The sequence below is a fragment of the Homalodisca vitripennis genome, chromosome 1 (genome assembly GCF_021130785.1).
Source record: "Homalodisca vitripennis isolate AUS2020 chromosome 1, UT_GWSS_2.1, whole genome shotgun sequence".
In the NCBI taxonomy this organism is placed as follows: domain Eukaryota; kingdom Metazoa; phylum Arthropoda; class Insecta; order Hemiptera; family Cicadellidae; genus Homalodisca; species Homalodisca vitripennis.
In genome coordinates, this window is record NC_060207.1 from 182,467,399 (window position 1) to 182,494,846 (window position 27,448).

The 27,448-nt window shown below is 31.9% G+C and overlaps 1 protein-coding gene across 1 annotated transcript; it reads left to right on the forward strand.

Annotated features, from left to right (window-relative positions):
• Positions 1 to 1,462: 1,462 nt before the first annotated feature.
• Positions 1,463 to 27,448, forward strand: LOC124354174 (small G protein signaling modulator 3 homolog). The gene is made up of 9 exons (XM_046804445.1): positions 1,463 to 1,908; positions 7,900 to 8,105; positions 9,557 to 9,655; positions 9,899 to 10,062; positions 13,196 to 13,406; positions 15,151 to 15,281; positions 18,610 to 18,843; positions 26,931 to 27,025; positions 27,362 to 27,448. Exons 1-9 carry the CDS (start codon positions 1,840 to 1,842, stop codon positions 27,446 to 27,448), a joined length of 1,296 nt encoding a protein of 431 aa, XP_046660401.1. The 5' UTR covers positions 1,463 to 1,839.

Here is a 27,448-nt window from a genome sequence, read left to right on the forward strand (position 1 = left end):
TGGAGGTTATGTTGAAGTTGCACTTGTTCTGACACATCACTAAAAAATTAGCCTACATCACAATTTCCCTCTTCTAGCGCTCAACTACAAACATAAAAACATAAGCTTACTATCTTCACTTGCAGAGGAACTTTACAATCATAACAGAGTGAACATGTTAACAGGATTAACTTTTAAAACAACACCACCAATCCAATCCAAGAAAGACAAAATAATAATAAAACAGATCAGCTGATCCCACTCCCACAGTTCTCAGCTGGACTGAGCCTTTTTTTCCCCACAAAAGTAGGACTAAGCTCGTTCTTCCCAGGACGTGGATTTTTCTTATTTTTATTACTAGGGGAACTGAGCTTGTTTTTGCCCAAAAATTGATGTATAGATATGTTTAAACAATGTTCAATTTTGATTATAAATAGAAAAAAACGTATTTTGAAAAAAATGGACTGAGCTGTTTTTCCACCTGACGTCTTCATTTACAATAACAAATTTTAATTAATTTCAAATTATGTACAATGTTTTAGTAAACAAAATATTATTTCTATAGTTAAAATAAATTTGTGCAATTCTTATTTTTAATTCAATTCCTTGTTCTATTGTGCAATTTAATAATATTCATATCAATAAATATTCTACCGAGAAAAAGACGTTGTCACGTAAAATCTTCGCCCGTAAAACCGACTTTACAGGCAACCATATTTTTTTTTTAATTAAATTTTGATCTTTAAATCCTAGTATTTTACTGGTAATTTTAAAACATTGGTTTTTGGTATGTTTCTATTTCGGGCAGTTAAAACGTATTTTAAGGTTCCTTGTACTAAAAGAATTTCAGAAAATAAAGGTTTAAATAACTGGCGTATTGTAAATAAATTACTATTAATTTTGCCATGTCAAAATCTTATTTTGCAGCTTGTGACTATTTCCCGTATTCCAAATTTTATATTTTTAAACCAAGAATATTTGGATATTCTATATAATATTTTTTGCACAACCTAGCTTTGTTTTGATTTAAAAAATAATTGTTGACTTTTAATAATATAAAGTTTGCTAGTACGTTTTCAAATTATCATATGTTATATGGAATTACTCAGACACATTACCTTCTAGAACTGCTTTTTAGCAGTTATTAATTCTTTCCAGGGTTAGCTGCATAATTCTAGTAATTAATGTTTATAGAAAGGGCGCAGTGGAATAAATAGAAAAGGAATTTTTCTCAAAAAACGGTCAGAAAATGTATAACCCCATCAGGTCTTATGATTTATTCTTATTTTAGTTGATAATATTCTCAATCACTAACGGTACTTGGATGGATTCAGTGAGTGATGGTTAGTTGATGGCTAATCTAGTAACGGGGGCTGTCTGGCTGTTGAAACTCACATGTTAAAAAACTTACCCTCCCCCATCCAGCTGTTGATAAATAGAGCAAGGAATATGGAACAGACGTGGAATCTGTCAATTGAAGTAATACCATGTCGTCTGCTATCTAAACATCTGTCAAAATACACCCCATGTTATTTTGTCAGGGTTAAACAAGACTTTTAATAATTATTCAATTTTGTATTGTGTGTGTGTGGAATACCTTTTAATAATCATAAAAATCTGTTACCTATCAATAATTATTGTTACAATAATCTCTGAAATCAGTTGAATATTCTGCCTTATGCATAACTGAATTTGGTAGACAAATGGTGTTAATAGGTGTTGAAAAAGCTTAAATGTTTTAAAACTTGAAACAACTTGCACAGACATGATCATATTCGTAATAGCTGCCTTATAATAGAACAACACATATTTATAGTAATTTAATAGATTTTGAAAGTTTTTAAAACTTAATTCAGTAACATGGATGTAGCAAAATCTCTTTTTGGATCAAGAGCTCATGAAGGTTATGCTGGCAAGGAAAATTACAATGTAAGTGGATTTTGCACTACAGTACCTTTTATGATGCTGATAAAATCATGTCCCAGAAAACTTCAAACTGGTTTTATTTGAACAAGTCAGGACCTGCCTTTTATTATTATTAAACAGGTTAAAATTTAATCTTTTAGTTTGTCCTGTTATTGTGCTTGAGAAGGATTATAACACATTTTAAAACTACTAAAGCTTGTTACATTATGGATGATCTAGTAAGATTTTATTTTATTCATTTTTATAGTCTGTGCTAGTTATTTTGTATCATATTTAATCTTGTTAACTTCTCTTATAATATTTTCAATGGTCTGTATATACAATAATCATAATTTACAGAACTCTTCTAACTCAACTTGATCTCAAAATTAATTTAAGTGTGGTGGACAGGATTTTTTTATTTGATGATAAAATTACGAGTTGTATTTCTCTAATTTATCAAATTAAATTTTCTTACTACTGATGGGCCAGTATAATAAGTGGCCACAACAAAAATCCAGTCAAAAAATCAAACTATTGATTAGGAATACTTAAACTAGTGAATACAAAAACATTCTAATTACAGTTATTTACAATTAATTATTGCCAGCTCTTTTAATGTAGCCTATTAATATTGTTATAATTTATTCTGGTAGACCTTAATAAGCAGCCTGTACTACACTCATTATTCAGTCATTTTTATTGGATATTTTGATTTATTTTATCCAATGAATAATTCAATATAACAATTTATTTAACTTATAATATATTTTCAACTTATTAATTACAATTATTTTTAATGTTAAAAGTAACAACATGAAATAAGTAATGTTTTGAGAACTTGAAAATGGTGATTAAATTGAAGAAATTATATGAGATATCTTTTAAAAGCGAAGAGATTTGTTTAAGTGGCTTCAAGATTTAGATTTGGCTCCTGATAATATCACATAGGGTGTATCCTTAATTTTGTTTCATACGAATGGCTGTTTATTGCTATCCAGGCAAACTGCAAATATTGTAGTTTTTCTGGCAGTTAGGTCTAGAATAAAGTTGGTTTTATTAATTTTTATGCTATTGTTAAATTTATTTAATTAAAGTTAGTAATGTATTATTCTTGTTGTTAACGTGTGTTAGTTCTTGGAGCGTGTTATGATTATTATATAAATATCGAAGATGGGTAATATAACAAATCGTTCGATAATAACAATTGAATAACAGGTGTAGGCCACTTATTATTATTAAAGTCTCCCCATTAATGCAAAGTAACATTATTTGTATGGTATTTGAGTAATGGCCATAAGTACAACAGCGATTAATATGCGTTATTGGTGACAAGCTATAACATGTTTAAATAGCACTTGAAGTAAGTTTTACACATAATTCTTTATTACATTTAATAATTGTACATAGATAGTTTTTTACTTACCATTAAATTATTTTTTTAAATATAAAAATATAGCTAAACTATTCTGTAATTGTATATAAAACTATAATGTAATTCGGTTTGACATTTTGTTTTTTATTGTTTGGTAGTTTAGATAATCAGATATAGCGGTGATTTGATTGTGGTAGCAGCAGTCACTTATACTGCAGCCCATTCATGTATACTAGAAAATGAATGTTTTAATACAATTTGAGATGATTAAAGAGGTTGGAAATTTAAAAAGGTACTTTGATATTATCAGGAGGCATCTATTTTTGGAAGAGTTTTTCTTATCAGGTATGTAAAAAAAACTGCATTGTTACAGAAAACAGACTTTATTTTACTTACTGTGAAAATTAAATTATGATGATTGGTTCTTGTTTTCTGCCTGTTTGGGACAGAGTGGCCTCCTTCTCATCAAAATTGCTTTCTTTTGGGATGCGGAAACAATAACCGATCGTCATAATGATATGTAATTTTCACTTTTAAGTCAAATAAAGTCTATTCTTTCTAATAATGTAGTATTTTTAGGTACCCTGTAATAAACACTTTTTTAAAAATAATGGCCTACAGATAATACCAAAGTACCCACAAAATAAACTAATAATAGCTTCGTTTTTTTTATTTGATGAAGCAAACAAGATTTCCTCTACCTCTATCTACTAATTGGGTTGAATTCTGTTAGCTGCCTTCAAATATTAATTTGTTTCGATGCAGATAATTAACATTAAAACAGTTTCATACATTTGGCAACAACAAACTTTTATACATGTTGAACAACTCAACCAAGAATCAGTTTTATAGTCATTAGTGAAATATCCGGGTCAAATATCTTATGACCATGAAGATGTATAAAGCCCAGGCTTGCAACTGGTCAGCCGGAATAGGAACTTCATCGTTTTTGTAGATGAGTTTATATTTGATAACTCTCAGACTGTAATCTCAATCTGTAGAAATTGTATTCTGTTATGTGATAGGCACTATCTCAAGAGATATTTTTTATTCGTTCGCTATCAGTGCGGGGCATTCCAAACTGATGGGCAGAGGTATTTGTCAGATTGTTCAGAATCTAGAAATATGTTCTGAAATCTTATTGAAAAAGTCATACTGTTTTTATTGGTTTCCATTTCTATTTCAGTAGATAAAAGTTTAACACGAGAGCACCAAACGGAATTGACCACTGTCTGTATTATATGATATTAGTAACTTACACAATCTATCTAGGTAGTTACAAATAAAAGATATTTAAAATTGTAAATTTTGCTACACCTTATTATTTAATCAGTCAATGCAATTCTCATGTGGTTCACAAAAATGAGTTCTAAGATGATGTATAAGTTCTATCCATGAGATTTGGCTCAGCGTCATTGAAGCCTATAACTCAGCAGGCTAGCACAATTTCTTATTTTGTCTTCCGGGGCATGTCTGTATTTTGTCTGTATGATCGTGTGTCTGTTTGTTCGCAGAACATCTTAAGAATGAAATAAGACATAGCCTTGAAATTTTAATGCAACCTCAGCGAAACCTATTACACAACATGTGATCTAGTGTACTGTACTTCTTCCTCATTACATAAATGAAATGTATTATGATAATTAAGTTTAACATGTATGTATTTACTAATAAAACACAAATTAAAAATAGCCAGAAACATTAAAAGAATGTATAAATAAACTAGCAGTAACTGCAACTTAGCACGTGATTTCTTATTGAATAATAGGTATGTCTTAGGCATATCCTTTTTAAATGACATAATAATTACTCTGGAAAATTAGTGACGATCATTGGAAGATATTCCAGTCTACCAATCTAATTGATTTAAGTTAGAGCAATATTTTGGGGCCACGAAGTTGGAGAGTTAACAAGTGTTATAAATACCATTGAAATATACAAATGTCTCTGTAATATTCAATAATATTTCAATAGCTGCAACAATTTCAGTAACAACTGAATTAATTTAGGCCAGTGTGATAATGTAATATGCTAGAGCTTTCTAATAATTTTGAATCAGAAGTAGATATATAATCCATATTATATCAATGTTAATGGTCAAGAAGTTCAAAAGTAAAACAAAATTGCAACTGGCTCTTATTCAGGTTTTGGTCTGTATAATGAATCTTCTGGTTGAAATGAATTATATTTCAGACATCATAGTAGACTTTGCCTTGTTTTTACAATCAATTATATATATATATATGTAAATATGAAAAACCAATGGCAGTCAAGTAGCGTCTACTGGTCTAAGGTGTTTTTGTATAGTAGATTTTGCTAAGACAACTTAGTAGTGAAGGAAACAAGGATTTTTCCGCACATTTGCCATCGTTCACTGATATAATACATACAATACCGTAATTGTATTATATTACTGAAAGATGACAAACTTTCCGGAAAAATCCTGTTTCCTTCACAATTCTTCCATAGTCAAAAACAAACTTCAAGCAAAGAATATAGTAGTGTTTGCCATCTTGTCCTGATCAAGAGCGTATATACATATGTTGTTCTGAAGAGTCTACTTTGGTCAAAAAGCATCTACTTGCTTTCATAATAATCTACTTCCAGTCTAAGATATTTCCAGTACCATAGTGGCTTTTGCTTTGTTGGGCCTGATCAAGAAACTGTATATATATATATATATGTGTGTGTGTGTGTGTGTGTGTGTGTGTGTGTGTTTATTGGAAGAGTCTATTTCAGTCAAAAAGAAAATACTTCTGGCCATTACAATCTACTTTCAGTCTAAGGTATTCCTGGGTGTTGATAATCTGTTAGCGTAATAAACATGTTTGTCAAATTTAACCTTTCTAGGACATCAGGAAGTTAGAAAATAATAATAATAGTTCTTGTAAAGTTGCAACCATATTTCAACTCCTATGCATGGTTCATTTTCATGAAAAAAATTTTGTTTTGTTTTTTGTGAGTCATGAAGTATGTATACACCAAATTTGATCTTCTCAGGAGATTGGGAAGTTGGAAGAATAAACATACAGTTCTTCTATTGCAACTTAATTTCAATTCCAATGGATGATTTATCTTCATGAAAATTCCATTTATTGGTCTGTTATTGTTTAAAAACAAAATATAGTTCTTCTATGGGTGGCAACCCATTTCAACTGCTATGGATATTTAAAACTTTTGAGATATCTAAAAGTTAGAGGATTAGTGATGAGTGAGTGAGTGAGGGCTTTTCCTTTCTTTATATGTAGATATTAAGTTAGAATAAATATTATGTCTATATATTTTACTTAAGTAATGGGAAAATCATTTTGAATGTGTTTTACATCTTACCTTGTTGATATGGGCTTTGTTGTAGATATAATATATAATATCAATTGTTTTATATAAATCTACATTTTCATGAACTCCACGACAATATAACAATTCTTACTATTTATAGATGCTGTTTTATCCCAATTTTGTATAGTGATAATAGTAATAATAATAGATCCACACTTTTTTTTATAAATCAACAAAAATCCAACTGATAGAATTAATAAACCTGAATTTTATAACTCAAAGAGTAATATTGTTAGTTGAATTATCAGAAAATATTATTAGTAAATTTTAGGTCTCAGAACACTGTCCAAAAAAAGGTTAGGTAAATCAGTGCTGATCTTAAGAGTACCAGTAGTACAGGTATGTCACAGTATATGTATGTCTATACAACAGAATATTAGCCGCAGTAGCTTCAGTACATTGTACACAGTCTGGGATGAATTCAGCTATCAATAAGATGGCACTTGTACAGTTACTGGACATATACATATAGAATATTAATTTATGATATAGTTTTGTAAATTTCATTCCTTTGTGAATATTTCAAAGTCCAACATGTTTTAAATTAGTGACAGCAGTTTATGTACAAGTAGATGAATTTACTGTCATTACCTACATAAAATAACTGAACCTACATTACCTACAACAACTATATGACTAATACAATTAATTGTTACTGTTTTCACTACTTACATATTAATGCAATATGTATAATGGTTTCAATCATCTTAGTTCTGTAGCCTTTAAATGAATAAAGAGTGAATAAAAATTGATCACTATGTTTTTCACTCAGCTAATTCAAATCCTCTGTTTTTAACCCTGTTACTAAAAATACGAGAAGATAACAAAGAGTATCATATTGTTAATTATTAAATTTGCTTAATGGACATACTTGACTACACATAATTTAATCAATCGCTGGAGATTAGAGGGACAGAATGTGTTTAGATTTGGTCGTCTGTATTGCTCAAGTTTCCATTCTTCTAATCAATTTTTGAAGATCAAGATTATTCCATTTTCTACTTTATAAAAAATTACTTATTTACATATCCTTGAATATTATTTATGTAAACTGTGGTGAAGAGTGATTCCAACTTTTTAATTGATTTTTTAAAAATTTCCTAGCTTATTTCCTCCACAATTATTAGTCATTTTGTGTTTGTCAGGTAATTTTATTTTGGATACACTATACAAATTCTCAAAGACTTGGCATGAGCCCAGAATTAATTACTTATTACATAATGTCTACATTCCAGAAAAACAGTTGCTCATTTTAAGTTAACATTCCTGTGAGTACGAAGGCAGTCTATTTATGTCAACAGGATAAAGTAGAGACCGCAGTTTCTGACGATGAGGAGACCAACCGGACAGATCTGGAGGGAACGGAAGGAATGGGTTTGGCAGTGGAAGGAATGTCCCCCACGCCTGGAGGTCCTTTTTCTGCGTTAACTCCTTCTATGTGGCCTCAGGATATCCTGAGCAAACTGGGGCAGCTGCCTGACGACCCAAACTCTCAGCCTGATTATCGGTAAATTGTTAAAATAAATTCTATTTACCATACCATAAGACACAACTATGAAAAGATTTGTATCCTTAATATTGTCCACAATTTTTTTTTTCATAAAATGGTGTTTAATGTTAGTTTTTATGCACACTAAAATGTTTTATACAATTTAAATGTATCAAGGAATGTTTTCCGAAATGTAGTTTTGCTGTGATAACTTTATGGAGTTTTGATCTAAAGTTGGTACAACTATTTCAAATTAAAATCTTTCCTATACCCTAATTGTCTCTTCTTTAATTTTTAGAGCACTAGAATGGTGCTGATTATAGTGTTATATTAGTGTGTTGTATAATTATATTTTAGCTTACTATGCTGGTAAATTTTAATAAAATATTGTGTATTCTTTATAATTTTGAGAAAATTGTCTTACACATTTTTAATTCATTGTGGATTACCAACAAAATATCTCAGCTGGGCCAAGTGGCACAGTTACGAACCCAGGTCACAGAAGCGATTTACTTTTAATTGTATCTCCTAATAGTTACAGACTCATTACTAGTCTACTGAATGTTTTTAACAGAAGTCTTGAGCTTTAGTTTTCTCAAACACGTTTGTAAATATTCTGTAGATCACAATTGTATGTAGAACCAGCTGAAGTCACTCACTGCCTTGTAGCGCTACTAATGCATTGTTTTCCACAGCAACTAGTTTAGCATTTTACGGTTTCGGTTGAGTGTATTATTTGCCGTTCAATTTACAAGTAAGTTGAGTATAAGCACCTGGCGGTACAATAGGGCATGCCATTACTGTTCTGCTGCCGACGTACAAATTAGTTCCCGCTTGCAGGGACATGTGCGGCGAAACAAATCAATTCTTAATGGATTAAAAAACACAGATTGGCTTTAGAGTCATTTACAAAATAAATATTTTCATATATCACGATTTGTTGTTTAAAGTTTTTTATTGTTTGAGAGAGTAGAATACAATTATTAAAACATAGTGTTAAACTTATATAACATAACAATGGCAAATGTCCGAAATCGTACTATCCTTTTCAGATGTCTATTCTTTTTCATTATTTAACCCATTATAAGACCACTACCACCTATGCAATATGCTCAGCTACGGGTTTGTTCTAACTAGTTAGATTGTTGGTTTTTCATTATTTAACCCATTATAAGACCACTACCACCTATGCAATATGCTCAGCTACGGGTTTGTTCTAACTAGTTAGATTGTTGGTTTTTTATTATTTAACCCATTATAAGACCACTACCACCTATGCAATATGCTCAGCTACGGGTTTGTTCTAACTAGTTAGATTGTTGGTTTTTCATTATTTAACCCATTATAAGACCACTACCACCTATGCAATATGCTCAGCTACGGGTTTGTTCTAACTAGTTAGATTGTTGGTTTTTCTGCAGAAGGTTGTGTATATTACATTTTATTAAAACGAGTCCTACATTTACCAGGTTTGATGAATTCGGCTTTCGTGTTGAAGAAGAAGATGGTCCTGAACAAAACTCAAATAAGTTGCTTGGAGTGCCATTTTTGGAAGATACGCAACACAGGTATGTTTTGCTGTCAGCTGGGCCTAGTTTAATCGTTGACTCTACAAATGGTCATCAGTCATTCTTTTGTTAGTGGACACTTATAATAATAAACCATTTAACACTTGGAATAAAAAAAATCCAACACACATTCCACAACAACATCCATTTAACATTTGGAATTTTATTCCAAGTGTTAAATGGTTTATTATTACTCATTTGCTACAATTTAAAAACAAACATTTACGTGGTGTTTTTATAAAGGCTGAAATGGTTGGCACACCTCGAGTTCAGCCACAACAAAGAGTCAAGTGACCTCTCCTGGGACAACGTTGAACGTCGACTTCCTCGCACGGACAAACTGAGAGCTATGGTTCGTGAGGGGATCCCACATTCTTTGAGGCCCCAACTATGGATGAGATTGTCAGGTAGTGTAGACTTAGTTTGACTTAGGCGTAGACAGTTAATGTAATAATAATAACAGTTTATATATATATATATATATATATATATATATATATATATATATATATATACAGTGTCATCGAAAAATAATGCCTAGATTTAATAAAATTATAACATCAAAACCTTTCATGTTAAATGAGTAATTCTTTCACTGGACGATAACTGGTGAACGCAAGTTTTGTTTTTAGTTCGTCTGATTGTGTTTCCCTGTCTTTGTGATGCGCAGACAAGCTGCGCAATCGTCAAGGTCAGCCGGCCACAGACGCGCCGCCGCTCAGTACGATGTTGACCGTGCAACAAAAAGTTTCACATAAATGGATGTGTAAATCGTCACAATTGCCGTGTATGGGGATCGCAACAGCCAAACGAAATCCACGAGTATGTGCGTGATTCTCCCAAACTCAATGTGTGGTGTGCGTTATTTCATGACAAAGTTATTGGACCTTTCTTTTTTGTAGAAAAAACCATTACAGGCCTAGTTTACCTGGACATGCTTGAACTGTTTGTGTTCCCCCAATTAGACGATATCGAACAACAGACTGGACAGCGAATCATTTTTATGCAAGATGGGGCTCCACCTCACTACCATCGCGAGGTACGCGCTGCACTAAATGCACGCTTCCCAAACGGTTGGAATGGTAGAGCAGCCCCCATTTCATGGCCTCCTAGAAGTCCTGATCTTACCCCTTTGGATTTCTTTTTCTAGGGGTTCATAAAAAATAAAGTTTACGCAGAAAAGATTCGGGATTTGGACCATCTTCGGGAGCGAATTTCTTCCGCAATCTTAACTGTTACGCCAGATATGATTGGACGCACGTGGCAGGAAGTTGACTACAGACTTGATATCTGCAGGGCAACGAACGGTGCTCACATTGAAACATACTAAGGTATGAAAAAAAATGTATTTCTTTCCGCACATTTTAAGACTACAACCTTTAAATTACCTTTAATAGTTTTTTTTATGACAGTTATTTAAAATCTAGGCATTATTTTTCGATGACCCTGTATATATATATTACTACATTAATGCATGTAACCAATGTTTATAGTAAAAAATTTTAAATTCATAAAGGTTTTTCTACAATGATTTTTTTTTTAAATAATTCCTTAATAATTAAAAATAAATAACATATGTCGCAATAACCATGTAGGTATGCAAATTATTTTAAAATGTAGTTATTTATACTATGTTGTGTCCAGTAAATTCACCAATTATGTAGAATACTCTGTACAAAACTAGTCCATAAATATTTGTACAAAACTAGTCCATAAATATTTTAAAATGATATTGGTTTCTAATTTTATATATTTAGGGAGTCTGTAGTATAATCTTACTCCTGTTTGTAGTGGAAGGTAAACAAATGTAGTATGTAATCTTGAGGTTAGGGATTGGATTATATTGCGATTATCCCTTCCCTCCAATGATTTACATTTAAATTTGAATTGTATTATTGTTTTAAATATGTAGACAAGTAAGTTCAGAACTTCTAATTCTTTAAAAGCAAATTTACAGCTCTCTCAACTGTAGTTTTTATATAATTCTTAACTCTTTCAGGGCCAGGACCAAATATGAGATGTTGCAAAATTTTTTCACATCTCATATCCCCTTGTGACTAGTCAAAAGTGCCAGGCTAAAATTGGTGATTTTGCAGTGTCTTAGATTAAAATTTATAATTTTTCATAAAAATTAGAGAATGACCTAAAAGTTGCACCAAATTACTCGTATAGATATATACTATCAAGAAAAAAATATAAAGATGTAGTTTTAAGTAATTTAAAATTAAAAAATAATGTTTTAATAGATGACATAACAAATTTTTATTTAATTTTTTGCAAATAACTAAAAAAGGAACAATAATTTTACTGTGGGAAGCTCTTTTATTATATTGTACATTTAGAAAGGAACAACCATACAACATTTTGTGTTATTTCTCTCATAAATAAATTTTTTATGACACATTTTGTATAAATACGCATAAATGTACTTCGCAACATTTTATAAATGTTAAAGCAACTGACTCTTACATTGCAAGAAACTTAAAATAAAATATATGGATGTACCGGTAAACAGATGATTGTAGGATCCATAAACAGTTTCAATACAGTTAAAAAACACTATTTACCAAGCAGTATTAACACAATTTTATTTGAAATTTATTTATACTTTTTCTATTTACAAATGTGCTATTTACAATTTCACTCCTGTGAGATCGCAAATTGTCAGTCATTGTAACTACTACACACAATAGCTAAGCACGTAACAACTAATACTACTAATATTTGCAACCACAAAATAAAATAATGAAGAAGAATCCAGCATTTCAATAATACGATTACAATAAAGCATAAAGAATTAACAACAAACGATTAAGTTAGCTGATAATGTCACGTGACAATTACAAAATAAAAATGCATAGACCTCCAAAATAAAAATTGTATTCATATTAATTATCTACAAATATACCAGGGAATAAAAAAACATAAAACTTTAATCATTTGACGTCGTATTTATTTAAGAAAACGACGAATATCAAGGAGACTATATATTGCCGCCTGGCGCTTTTCGCATATGTCACCGACGGCAATATTTTGCCGCCTGGCACTTTTCAGACGCGATCTATGGCGGCAATATATTGCCACCTGGCCCGGAAAGGGTTAAGGACATTTTTCAAGACAGCGTAATGTTCAATATCCTATCAGAGAATATTTAAATATAAGCAGAGAACGCAATACTGTTGGATGTGACACAAATTTACAATAAGACTAGCAAAAAAAAAAACCATTACTTGTTTGTGTATATCTTATTTACCAACAACATCACGATCTTGGCTTATCCAGACGGACCAATGTGTGGAGTACCTCGTCATGTGACTGAGCTAATTGGGCTTATCTTATTTGAAACTGCAGTTAACGTGTTTCGTACTAATATATAAATACACAGTTTATTGGGTGTAGATGGGCTTTATTGTTTGTTGTCACGTGTCAAGCATTGAACAAAAATGATTGTGTTTAATCTTGTTTAGTATCATCTCTAAAGGATTATGATTCACATGTATTTAAATCTACTCATCAAGTGGTAATAACATGACTGTGTAGGTGCACTTGAGAAGAAGGAAAAGTCAGATATGAATTATAAAGATATGGTGAAAGCCTCAAACAATGATGCTCTGTCGACATCCAAGCAAATAGAGAAAGATCTGCTGCGTACAATGCCGAGTAATGCTTGCTTCAGCCACCTGACAAGTACAGGGATCCCTCGTCTGAGAAGGGTATTGCGTGCTCTGGCGTGGTTCTATCCTGACATTGGGTCAGTATTTTTGTGTTTCTTGAAGTTAACTTTAGTGTAAACATGTACTGTAGCAGAAGTTATTTCAAGCTTAGCGTTTATTTTTTATCTCAAATCGGTGATAATATAAGTGTTCAAGGTAATTTTATATTTTATTGAGTTCCCACAAATTAACAATAACTTAAACTGTAAAATAGAATGTTTTTAATTTGTTAAACTACACAGTGACCGATAGAGAGCTGATTGGTTTGTGATTGTGAGGAATGCAATAATTGTGATTGGCTGGCTTGCTGTGTCAGAATACTTCTAGGTTTCTCCACTGCTAACAGCTGATCTAAATTTCATTTCTTCATTTTTATTTGCCACAAAAATGTTTAACATCATTGACAAAGTCATAAATACAGCTCATTATTACAGCCATGTCAAAATTTTAAAACTAACAATAATTAAGCTTATACAGCACAACAGTGATTGTAACAGAATACAAAAACACAATAATCATTAAAAATCCATATTTTTAATTTTGAAAAATCCATCTAAGCTATTAAATGGATTATCCAACAGCCAGGAATAGAAATAATTTTTAAATCTGTCAGAAGGATATGAGTTAACTTGACTTTCAACAAAATTGTAAACCTTCAACGATACCACAACATAACTGTTAAGGGCCTTGCTTAAACAACATTGTCCAATTTCAGCATAATTTTTATTACGGATGTTAAGGCTATGAATTTCATGTTTACATTTAAGTAAATTTGGATTTTTATGTATATAGATAACTAAATTATATATATATAGTTTTGAAGTGTGGTTTACAATGCTCTCTAGGCTCACATTTTTTAAGAGCTCTAATAGCCTTCTTCTGCAGTAATAATATTTCTTCAATCCTAGAGCAGTTACCATACAGTCCTAGTCCATATCCAAAAACAGATTGGAAGAAGGCAAAATATGCAGCTCTAATGCAAATTACTGGTATTATATCGTTCAGTCTACTGAAGAGATAAATAACTCGTGACAGTATTTTATGGGATGTATAATATCCTAAACTTTATTTCTAACTTTATTCTACTTTTTCTTTATTTCTTAGTAGAAATAAAGATAAATAGTAGAATACAGCTTAGATCGACTATGAAACAAGTAATGAATGATAATTTTGTCCATTTTTATGAAAATAAAATAGATAGCAGATGGTCCTGTTTCCTTAATTTATGACTTTTCCTTGATTAAAGACTATTACAGTTTTTGATGAGTAAAAGGATACAATACATATCCTTATTCACTGTTTTTTTCTTCAAGAACTGAATGTTTATCTTCAATAACTTCATCATATATATATATATATATATATATATATATATATATATATATATATATATATTATAATATATCCTTATTCACTGTTTTTTCTTTCTTCAAAAACTTCATCAAATTTTGTTTGTATGTAACTGTTAGTGCTATTTGTTAGAATTATTAATTAAAAACGTGGCCGATATTTAAATTGCATAACGCTTTGGCTACCAAGCGGTGCAGAGTTATATAATGGGAGAGTCACCTCACACTATTTCAGTAACCAGTTATTACTGAGTAATGGTGTTCCTATTCCTGATACTCTTTTCTCTGGTCCGTGAATCACTGTAATTGTGATGATGTTTTCTTTAGACAGCTACATAAGGCAATACTTGGTGGCTGCCTCCCTTCTGCTAATGATGGAGGAGGTAGACATGTTTTTCTGCAGATACGGAATGTATTTTAATTTACTTGTCAGATATTGCCAAGGCACTGGTGTGATGGCTGCCTCCCTCCTGCTACTGATGGAGGAGGAAGATACATTTTGGATGCTCAGCACCATAGTTGAAGATATACTGCCCGCTTCCTATTATTCTTCTACACTTATAGGTCGGTAATACAAACTTCATTTAATTAAAATTATATTTATTGGCAGATTGAAGCTATTTTCTTCATCTTTGTTTCTTTTTATTGCATTTTTACCTGTGTGAGAAAGAAAGCACACATTGTCTTCTTATTAATACATTTTCTTAATTCATTTTGAATGATTCTCCAATGTAAACAAAGTATAAAGATTTAAGGCGTTAAACATATTTGTTATTTGTGTAAATTTTCTAGGAATAACTTATGTAATAAATTTGAACATTTTTTAAAGAGAACAGAAGTGCTCGTATGTGAATAGAGAAGACTGTGTAGATGATGGTCTTAGTAACAACTGTAGGGCAATTAGTACCTCTATGTGGTTTGAGTCTGTACCTATTAAAAATGAATGAATATAAAACTGAAAGCATATTTTATTATCTAAAAAATATTGGAATGCAAGACTCTATTTTTAAGCCGGTAAAGCTCTTAGGTTTAACTTTAGACCACAAGCTTATATGGGATGAACACACAATTCAATTTAATTTAAAAGCTGTTGAGAGTTTGTTTTTTACAATGAAAACTAAAGAGCAGTATTAGTATTGACTTAATTAGAATTGCTTACTTTAGTTTTATTATTCATCCTCTTATGTTGTGTGGAAACATAGTATGGGGTAATAGTGTAGGTGCAGAAAAGGTTTTCTTGTGGCGGAAGAGGGCTACAGGAATTTTGTTTTGTTTAGACTGTAGGGATAGTTGTATGTTATATTTTATTAATAGTAATACAGGGTGATTCAAAAAGAATACCACAACTTTAAAAATTTGTATTTAATGGAAGATACATAATAAAACCTTCTGTTATACATCAATACAAAGAGTATTAAAAATAGTTTTTTTTTTTTCATTTAAAAACAAGTTCAGTGGTGTTCAATATGACTCCCTCCAGACACTCGAGCAAAAAAACCTGATACTCAAACTCATTCCACACTCTCAGTAGCATATCAGGCATAACAGTTTGGATAGCTGTTGTTATTTCTTGTTTCACATCATCGATGGTGGCTGGGAGAGGTGGCCAAAACACCATATCCATAACATACCCCTATAAGAAAAAATCACAGGGGGTAAGGTCAGGGCTTCTTGGAGCCCAGTGATGAAGTGCTCTGTTGCGGGCTGCCTGGCGGCCGATCCATCACCTCGGTTAGTTGACGTTCAAGTAGTCACGGACAAATAAGTGCTAATGTGTTGGCGCTCTATCCTGCTGAAATATGAATTGTTGTGCTTCTTGTTCGAGCTGAGGGAACAGCCAATCCTCCAACATCTCCAGATACTGTAGTCCAGTTACTGTAGCACCTTCGAAGAAAAAGGGACCTAAAACTTTATTGGCTGAAATTGCACAGAAAATGTTCACATTACGCGAATCACGTTCATGCTCAATTTTTCCCGCGGATTATCAGTGCCCCATATACGGGCATTGTGCCGGTTGTCTTTCCCATTAATGTGGAAAGTAGCTTTATCACTAAACACAGTCTTCGAAACGAAAGATTCATCTGCTTCTGATTCTTTTGATCTTATCAGCTCAGAAAGGGCTTGAACCAATTTCAGACTATAAGGTTTCATTAGTAACCTTTTTCATAGGAATCTCTATACAGTTGTATGTGGAAGTTGCAGCTCTCTGCTAGCTCTTTGAGTTGATTTACCTGGGCTGCGAACAAATGCCTGCTGTATGCATGATACATTTTCATCACTCGTGCGCGGCCGTCCAGAACTTTTCCCTTTGCACAAACACCCATTCTCTAGAAACTGTTTCATCTCTCGTGCGCAGCCGTCCAGAACTTTTCCCTTTGCACAAACACCCATTCTCTAGAAACTGTTTATACCAACGTTTGATACACCACCTATCAGGAGGTTGAACACCATAATTCGTTCGAAATGCACGCTGAACAACTGTCGTCAATTCACTTCTGCCGTACTCAATAACACACTTTCTGTTTAGCAGTCGCCATCTTAGCATCAACTGACGCTCACGCCTTGTCAAAAGCGCCTCATGTGAACAAATGAGTAACTAAATTAAACTTTAGAGCTTCCTCAATTCGCTGACATATAGTGCTTAGCTTTCCTTTTATTCTCTGCACAGTTATAAATTTTTGAAGTTGTGGTATTCTTTTTGAATCACCCTTGTATAATGACTCATCCGTGCATTTTGATTTTCCAACATGTAGTTTATGTACGAGAGAATTAAGAAGATTTTACAAATTTTATTGATATACAAAATTATTATACAAGACGTGCCAACGACTTAGTTCTGACTACAATTAGATTAACTAAATACAGTAAAAGTTATAAATACTTGCAAATCAAGCTCTTTAACAGAATTCTTGAAGAATGGAGGGATAAAAATCTTTAAAATAAAAATTTTCAAACAGCTCACCACTCAAGCCTTTTACTCTCTAAATGAATTTTAGAACTCTGAGGTAGATTTCAATGTTTAGTTTAAATTCGGACAAGTTCAATATGTTTTATAACTGACCATATCCATTCTGTAATGAAAATGACAATTCAAAATTATTCTGATTCTGACTCTCTTATCAGTTATATAATCTGAAACATTTAGAAAGAATATTGTCAGTAACCGCTCTGTGGAAGGTGTAATGAGCAGGAGGAGACTGCTGAGCACCTGCTCTTTGATTACCCTGCAATAGCAAGAGAGCGGTATGCCATCTTTGGTAGCATGGACAGGGGTGGTGAATTTTCCCAGGAGGACCTGATAGGTTGTTTTCGGCGGTTTGTTGAACTGCTGAAGTTGTAGACTGGTAGGCCTCATGGTGTTTCCGGGGTGCGCAAAAAGCCCTTGAGGTTTAAGTGCATGGCAGTAGGCCGCCCCAAGGGAGGAAAAAAAAAGCACAACAAAACAGTGCTATAGATAGTGTAACAGGTAGTTCTATATGTAAACTTTCAAACTATGTAAAAGGTAAAGGATATCTTATTTCACCAGGCGATGTTAGAGGTAAGAAGCCCTACTGACATTTAACCTGACACTATGTGTAAATATTAGTAATTTGGTTAGCAAAGTGGCTTGCTCTATGTTTTTGATATTGTAAAAGTGATAATATGTAAATATGATATACATCCAACATAATTCATATAATACTTTATCTAAGTAATAAATTATAGTTAGGAAACTAAAACCCAGCCACAATGTGTGATTTAATTCACACAGGAAGGGATTGAATACGTAAAAACAAAAATAATAAGAAAACAGGTCAATGTAATTGACAGCAGGCTCTTTCAAATGGAATTGTTTTATTTTCACCCTTGTAGTTGGTATATTTGCACCCAGTTAACACTCCTCTGTGTGCAGGTATTCAAGCTGACCAGCGCGTATTGAGAACTCTGATCTGCTCGTACCTGCCGGATGTGGATCTGACGCTGAAGCAGCATGACATAGAGCTGAGCCTAATCACACTGCACTGGTTCCTCACACTTTTCGCATCCGTAGTCCACATGAAGGTGCTTCTCCGAATATGGGATTTGTTTTTCTTTGATGGGTCATTGGTCTTATTCCAGATAACGTTGGGGATGTTAAAAATCAAAGGTATGTTAACGTTTCAGGTTTCATCTTTTTTATGAGAGAGGTTTTCCTGTGAAGTCTGTGTAAATGCTTTTATAGACTTGTTCTGTTATGGAGTGCTTTCAGTAATTAGACTGACTGTCATGAGATGGCCGGTGATCATGAGATGACTATTGAGATTCCTCCATTATACAAGTAGTATTAGTGAAACATATAGCCTAGTAGTACTATAAGTACATTGATAAGTTTCCAATGTGTTGTTTTACTATAAACTCCATTACATGGGAAATGAGTTCCGGTGGGTAGGTAGCCTATTTCATCTACCTTTGTGTGTAGGAGATAGGTCATTTAATGGCTTACAAATGACATTCTTACTATTCCATTCCTTTCCTATTTATATAATTTTCACCACTATTTCCATTTATGATGCTACAATATATAAAATGCCTGTGTTTTATTAGTAGTTTTGAAGATATCTACAGGTATGAAAATAGTTTAAAAACTGTTAACAGTATTATTTTAAACTACAACAAATATTGAGAATTCCTTTTTTTAATGAATGTTAGTAATATAACACAAATGATTATGCATTTAATCTCTAATTGTTCAAGGATCTCTTTCCTGTGTAAGTAGTATTTAAAGTCAATAATTACCACAGATGTGGTTAGTTTATCATACATAACTGATAATATTATAAAACATCTGAGATCGAAAAGGATGTTGGGCTCATTATAGCGTGTTCTCTCGCAATAAATAATGTATTGAATTAAATTGGTTTTATTCACTACAGTACTTGGAAGATTTATAACATCATAATATAGAATAAAATAAATACAATAAAATAAATTGATTCACACTGTAAAACTTCCAAACATAATAATATTTAACCTTGAACACAACAAAGGTAATACTGTATTATAACATTTACATTTTGTAAACAGCAAACTACGCCTTTATTTTGTAATACAATCAAAAATTTCTTTTTCAATAATGTCATAATGAAATGAATAAAATAATTTTTATTGTCCTATAATTTTTACAGATAATGACAATGTCAAGTTGCAGCTCAAGTGGCAAGTTGAATAACTTACAATCTAGCAAAGGTTCATGCAACAACTTGGAAGTACAGGATACATGCAAATAACTTATCAAATTTAGATTAAACAAAATATCCTCGGTTTCCAGCAAATGCTGATGGGTGCACTGTATATATTGTTTTCTGCGATAAGGAAATATTAATTGTAAATTAAAGCAATATATCGTTGCCGTTCATGCAAAATGTTGTATGTAAAAAAGTGTACTTTTCAGGAAACAAAAAAAACATGATAACTTTTAACGTAATATAACTATGTGGTTTGTAATAAATAAATGTATGTTTAAAATGATATTGGTTAAGCTCAAATATATATAAATGTAATATAACCATTTTTCTTAAGTTTAAGTGAGCATACGACTTTTTGCAGTTAAAATCATTTATTCGGGCTAACATAACGTATTTTGTTGCTTTGAAACATAGACATTATTTTGTGAATTATTAAGGTTTAAAAAAGAAAACAGATACATCGTTTTAAAAACAATACAGTTTTATCGATACTTACTACTCTACTAGAATTAGTACTTAAATGCACAAACAAACGTAATATTAAATAGAATAGGACACGTTGAGAAATGTTTAGTATTTTGGCCATATTTACAAATTTGATCTGCATTACATTTACTTAAAAAAATTATTGCAAGTTAAAACATTGCTATTTTACAAGTAAAACATGTCTGCATTGGCTTTTGTCATCGTTACACTCGTGGGGAAGTGTATCATAAAAATTATGGTAGTCCTCATTAATAACTTTTTTTAAATACTGCAAATCTTCAAACTTTCTTGTAGTAATTTTTATTGGCGACTTGTAAAGACTACATAAATTTTCAAAAGCATTATGTGTTTTGGGTCGTCTTGGAAGGGTTTGCCAATTGTCTTCCAAATCGAGCTTGAAGTAAATGCAGCCTTTGAAATAGCGAAACGCACACACATCAGAGACTATGGGATCACCTTTCTTCATGCCAGGCCGCACACTAGTGTAGTAGCCATTTGAAAAGTCAATAAAATCAGTGTACTTCAGTACTACAACATTAAACTCTGTTGGTTTGCTCCTTGCTTCTCGAATCGATCTGACATAGTCAAAGGGCACGTAAAACTCCTTTCCTTTAATTTTTTTCTCGATCTTACTATGGACCGAATCTACCTCCATTTGTGTATGTCCTACCTTCAAGGTATTTTTTGATATATTGTTGCTTTATTAACATTTGAAAGGTGAAGTAGTGCATTTGAGACCTTCTCGCACCTATTCTGATACCCGCACCCATCTGACCAAATTATGATTTCAGAAAGGTTTTTTGCACAAATTTCTTTTTGTAAGAATTTGTACAGAATGGAAGCAAACACATCACTTTCTAAGCTACCATTGGCCTCATGCCACAAAAAACAATTTACTTCTGCATTTTTCATATTATAAATTGTATAAATTATGCAGTTTTAGTTTAGTTTTGTAGTATGCAGAAGAAGAACTCATTTATGTTAGGTAATAAAAGAACGGCTTGAACACATCAACTGTGTAAACGCCCAATGATTCGTTACTTAATGCTCTTTCCTTATCTTTTTCCTTTTCTGCCCTGGATTTCTCTTTTTTATTTTGATGTATTTTGAATTCTTCATCAGACACAGTTTTCCTAGTTTATGCTTAATGCATGTTTCACATTGGTCTTTTTTGGGTTGGTAGAGATCAATGTTAAGCTTATACATAACCCTAGAAAATACTGACCAACTAGCACTTCTACTGTTGTCAACGCAAAAATTTTGCTTGTATTCCTTGAAGAGCGCTACTTTACTTTCCCATACTGGTTCAAGGTAAAGTTTTTGGCTTGATGCCCTGCAGTAGTGGGACTCCATCTTTGGGAGACTATGGAAGAACTCTTCTACCGAGCGAGACTTAACATCCCTCTGAACCTCGCTTCTTCTTAGATTTTGCAACAGGAATGACAGGATTATTAACATTTAATGGTTCAAAATTGTATTCCTCTAACTCAGTGTTATCATGTGACAGTTCACGAAGCCATGACTGAACACTTCTTTCACCCACATCCAATGTGTGTAAAAACATTTTCTTGCAAACATTAATACGCATGTTGTCTTTGATTAGATGATATTTGTATGTTACATTCTTTTAGTTGAGTCAGTCAGAATAGATGTTTTAACGTCTTTTAGTAATTTTCTTTCTTTCTATCAAAGAGGAGATGTAGGCTTTTCTACCAGACCAATCATTTAAAACTTTCCAAAAATATTTAAAGTTTTTCTCTCTGTCTTCCTCCTGCAGACTTGAACATGACAAAGAGGTTTTGGTATTCTTACTAACTCCACTTACACGTACAGCGACATTTCATTTTCCTACCTTCCTTGTCAACACTCTATGTAAACTTTCCATTATTTTTTTTTTAAGCCCTTGTAACTTTCTCCCCGCATCCTCTTTTCTTTGTTGACTTGTGTTTGCCATTGCTGTGGAATTAGATAAACCTTTCCGACTTCTTTTACGTTTCTGTTTTATCCCTCTTATTTCTTGCCCTCGAGCTTCATTTTCTATTTTCTTCTCCTTCTCTGTTTTCAACTACACTAATCTTTATTAGTATTCACTTGGTTATCGCCTGTTTAATATTTGTTCAAAAAACTACTGTTTCTTTTTCTGTGCTGCTTTCTGGTTCTTGTCCGATTTGCTGTTGTTTTTCATAGTTTGTTACTTTCTGAACTGCTACGTGTTTCAGCAGACTTACTTTATTAATTTTCTTCGATCTTCTTTTCTTTTTTGGTTCCTCATCACTGCTAGAAACCTCACCAAATTCACTACGGGGAGCGTAGTTGTACTCATCTGAATCCGAAAATAAAGGACTGTCACTATCTGACAATTCTTTGTAGTTTACAATTTGACAGAGTTTTGTTTTTACTGTATTTGAAGTGTTATTTTCAATATTGGTAGTAGGCTTAGGACTTACAAAATAAGTATGCTCATTAAGGTTTGTTGTACTGTTGTTGTCCGATGTTCACAAATACCAAACTCACGGTCCATGGATTGTCGAACCTCTGGTGAGACCTCATTTTCCTGCCAACGCCAGTTCAACTAAGCGCCTGCCTCTGAGAGCCATAATTGATAATCTGAAAGAATACAACAGATGTAGCCTAATTACTGTAGTAAAATACTAATTAATTTTACTGAGAAAAAATTTAACTAGGGATAAATTATTATCTAATAGCCGAAAAATAAATATATTAACATTAAAACAGTATTTTAGGTACAGCCAAAATATAGTTGGTTACAAAATGATAAGCATAGTGAAACATTCAGAAATATTCAATTTTACTGATACTTTGATTTTATACGATACCGTTATGTCAGGATATGCAACACCTGCGAACAGTTATCTATAATAGGCCTAACTTATAGGTCTCAATAGCGTTATGAATTCATTACTCTCTAAAGTTTTGCCCCATATATATTATCGTAATGTACTTTACAGTATCTAAGTTTCAGTTAGATATAAAGTCTTGATTAGCGCCTAAAACTTTTGATAAAACTATTCTAATAAACATAAATCCTGCAACAATCAAACCCAACAAGGTAATATAATTTTATAATTCCTTATTAAACGTTTAATAAATTCAAGTACAGTTACAAAACTGTAGGCCTAAAAATAAATTTAATTAGGCTTAGGCCTAGGATAAATAAGCCCAATATACTTAAATAGTATGTTAGATGTAACTGTAATATAATACAACATTAAGTAGTTTAAATTAAGATTTTAGAACTACATAATCATTTGATTCAAAAAGTCTTAAGTATGAATTGAAACAAGCCTTTTGACAAGAAAAACTTACGACATTTTGCAGTAATAACATTAAACACTTAATAAAACAATTTACATAAGTTTGTAAGTAAATATAATAACGCCCCAACACATTGGCAAAATTAGAATCCTATAAAGAATCCTTTTTTCAAACCAAATCAAACTAAAAAATTGTTTTTGTTGCAAAAATATTCAACAACCATAACCTCACTTTCACTGACAAATTACTTTTAGATGTCAAATCGAGCATTATTGTTATAATTTACAGTAAAAACATTAATATATCTGCCTAAAAACAAACCAGAACTTTTAACAAACAGCAGCTGAGTAAAAATAAGAAATTATACTTTATTTCACTTACCTATTATTATTTTAGAGCTGAGTTGCCAATCAATCAACAATCCAATGACAACATGAGACAATTTGCAGGAACAGGTGGCTTGACATGAAAACATATGGCATTTTGCATTTTGCTACAGCTCTTTTTCTATTGGTCAAAAACAATATGACATTTTGACACAAGTTCCGGATAGTGAAGTCAAAACATATGATGCAATACAAAAAAATGGAAATTTTAAAATAAGACATTTTGCACGAGATATGCCTAACTATTCAATTAGATAGTAACTAATATTTGCTTGTAAAATAATCAACAAACAACAAGAAATATACCACAATAAAAACTAACAAGAATAAACTGCATAATTACAATTAATAAGTAATTGAATTGAATTAAATTTAAATATCTTTGAATGTTAGTACATAAAAATACATAAATGGTGTCAAAATAACAATTATATATTCCTACTTAAGGATTATACTATAATTGTGTATTGACTTATATGTTCTTACCCCAAACAATGCAGCAAAGACACATCCAATAAACCACTATTTTACAATACTTAAAATCTCATAATCTCAAAATAATAAAAAAAATTTGGCCGCACAGTAAAAAAAATATGTAAATAAATACAAATAACGAAATTACCAATAACAACTAAACATGATATATAAATTAATAGCATTAACAAAAGGCAATTAAAAAATAGTACACTATAGAAAACAATAGCTAAATAATAATATTAAAATGTAAATCCAAACAACATTGCAATCTGAAGACTGCAGACAGATTAATAAATATTAGGAACTTGATTTCATAGAATATCAGAGCTAGGTTGAAAATGTTAGTTTTGGTAAGTGTTGTTATACAATTAAAATTCATTATCCTTCAAGTCAAAGAATTCCTTAACTGAATAAAATGGAGCACACAAAAACCAGTTGTAAAATATTTTTCTGAAGTTTTTAGCAGGATACAGTGTGATGATATGTATAATATGGTTGTAAACTTTTAATGGTATTACTGTATGTTTTAAAATGCTATTTAAAGTTTTATAGTGCCTGTGAAATTTTATTGTTGTGTTTTACTTAATATTAGGTATTGTAATGGTGTAGCGAGTTAATGTGTTAACTAAAGAGCTAAAGATCATACTGTTGAAGAATTTAACAATTAAATTATGTATATAGAGATTGATGATTGTTAAAATTCCTGTTTGAATGAAAAGTAACTTGCAATGGTCTAAAGGTGGTTTTGTGATGGTTCTGATTGTTCTTTTTTGAAGTTTTAAAATATCCTGTATTCTACTGCAATCACCCCATCAAATTAAGCCGTATCTAAAAATTGGTTGAAAATAAGAAAAGTACAAAGATTTTATGTAAATTCCCTGTAATACCGGGTGATTCCAATAAAAGTGCGCATTTTTTCACAGTTGATAGAGGGTGTGAATACAAACATATTTTGTCCAATACGCATAGAGTCTTGAATGTTTCATTCCCAAGCAAATTGAAAAATTGTTAAACGCTTCCTTGTACGCAAGTGTTCCCTTTGAGGTTCAGTCAGAAAATCGCAAAGCTAAATGTGTTTTTCTTGTTAATAACAGACAAAAAAACCACTTAATTAAAAAAAGTATGTAAAAAATATTAATTTAAAAAAATAGTATAGCAGCAAATAGCAAATAGCAGCAGAAGTAAGAGAATATCCCCAACTCTGACAAAATGTAAGACAGTCGATGTAACAAAGAGCTCAGCTTTGCATTGACACAAACGGGAGGAATCTTGAGATTTGTTGTAATAATAATTTGTTTTACATTCTTGTTCACATTATGTAGTTATTTTATATGTTATTTCTAAAGTTTTCCGTACAAGGAAGCGTTTCACAAATTCCAAATTTTCCTGGAAATGAAACATTTGCAACTCCATGTGTATTGGACAAATAATTTGTTGTATTCACATGTTCAATCAACCCTGAAGAAATGCTCACTTGTGTCAGAATCACCCTGTATAATGTTAATATCAATTAATGGAATTTCTATATCTGTTTTACAGTTCCTTTCTTTTGATCTAAAGAGAAATCATCACTATGCTTTAGTTCCTGTCTCACTTCATGAGGACTGTAAACTTCTGCTATCAAAAACCCCTGACCTGAATGGATCAGAGTCTGATGGTGTGATTAATCATTGTGAGTGATCTTCATCTCACTTCACCATTCAACTCCCACCAGACCTGGAAGCTAGTGGGCTCTGATTGTTATATGACTAAATACACTTATGTGGATTGTGAGATACCCCTAATACCCATTGTATTACTACATTTCCTTACAAAAATCTATTCTCTGCAATCCTCACAAATCTTTAATGGAGTATAAATCTGGCACCTCGGTGAGATATCTCCGACAGGTCCTTAATGATTATAATCATTCATACGTAAATACAAAATCCACTCATTATTAGATTAGGTTTCAATATTTTTAATTTTGCTTTAATCTATTTTTCTTTCATTTATCTTATAACGTAAGAGGAAGTTTGATTACATTTTGACTATTTCACATAGGGTATAATTTACAAAATGGGTTGTTCTGTGTTTGTGTTGAAACTCATAAGATGTAGATGAACAGACCTAATGTTGGAAACTACCTGTTCAGTGTGTTCTCGGTTCACCAATTGAGAGTATTACTATATTTAAAATTAGATTAATTAGATTAGTATAGATCATCTATATGATAACCTTGAGTTAAACCAACAAAGGTTTTGGAAAGGTGTTCACCACTTAAAGATGTATGAAATAAAATATTATGATAATGAAAACTATTTAATATAGATTGTGGTAACGGTTTATAGTGTATAATCAAACATTTGTTATGTAATAAATTAATTAATTACAATTTTTTTCAGAACCAACATTGAAAGATCTAGAAAACTCAGCACAAATATTCAATGCACTCTCAGACATTCCAGGAGATATAGAAGATGTAGATCAGCTTTTAGAAGTGAGTAAATTATTGAGATTATGAATTAAGTTTAAATTCTTTGTCTAAGTGGTCAGTTTTCAATTTAACTGTATTTATTAAAAAAACTAGGCTACTATTCACCACTATATCATTACAATCCTCCAATTGGCCATCAAAACCCGACCAGTAGAAGATTAAATTTTCCAAAACAACTCAGAGATCTAAGCATGTAATTCTGTCAGACTGAGCTCTTAAATATGGAAGGTGTGAGTAATCAACTATAGTCGAATAGAGGCAACTTCCGTATTGGCGTGCTGGGGCGTTCTGACGTTGGAATGAGAGGGAGAACTGCCTGGTTGGCTACCTGACCAATAGGAGCGAGGAGCGTCAACAGGAGCACTGTTGCCACATCGCACCGCAGCGACCGCTTCTCTGCGCAGTCCTCAAATGCTACTAGAGTGA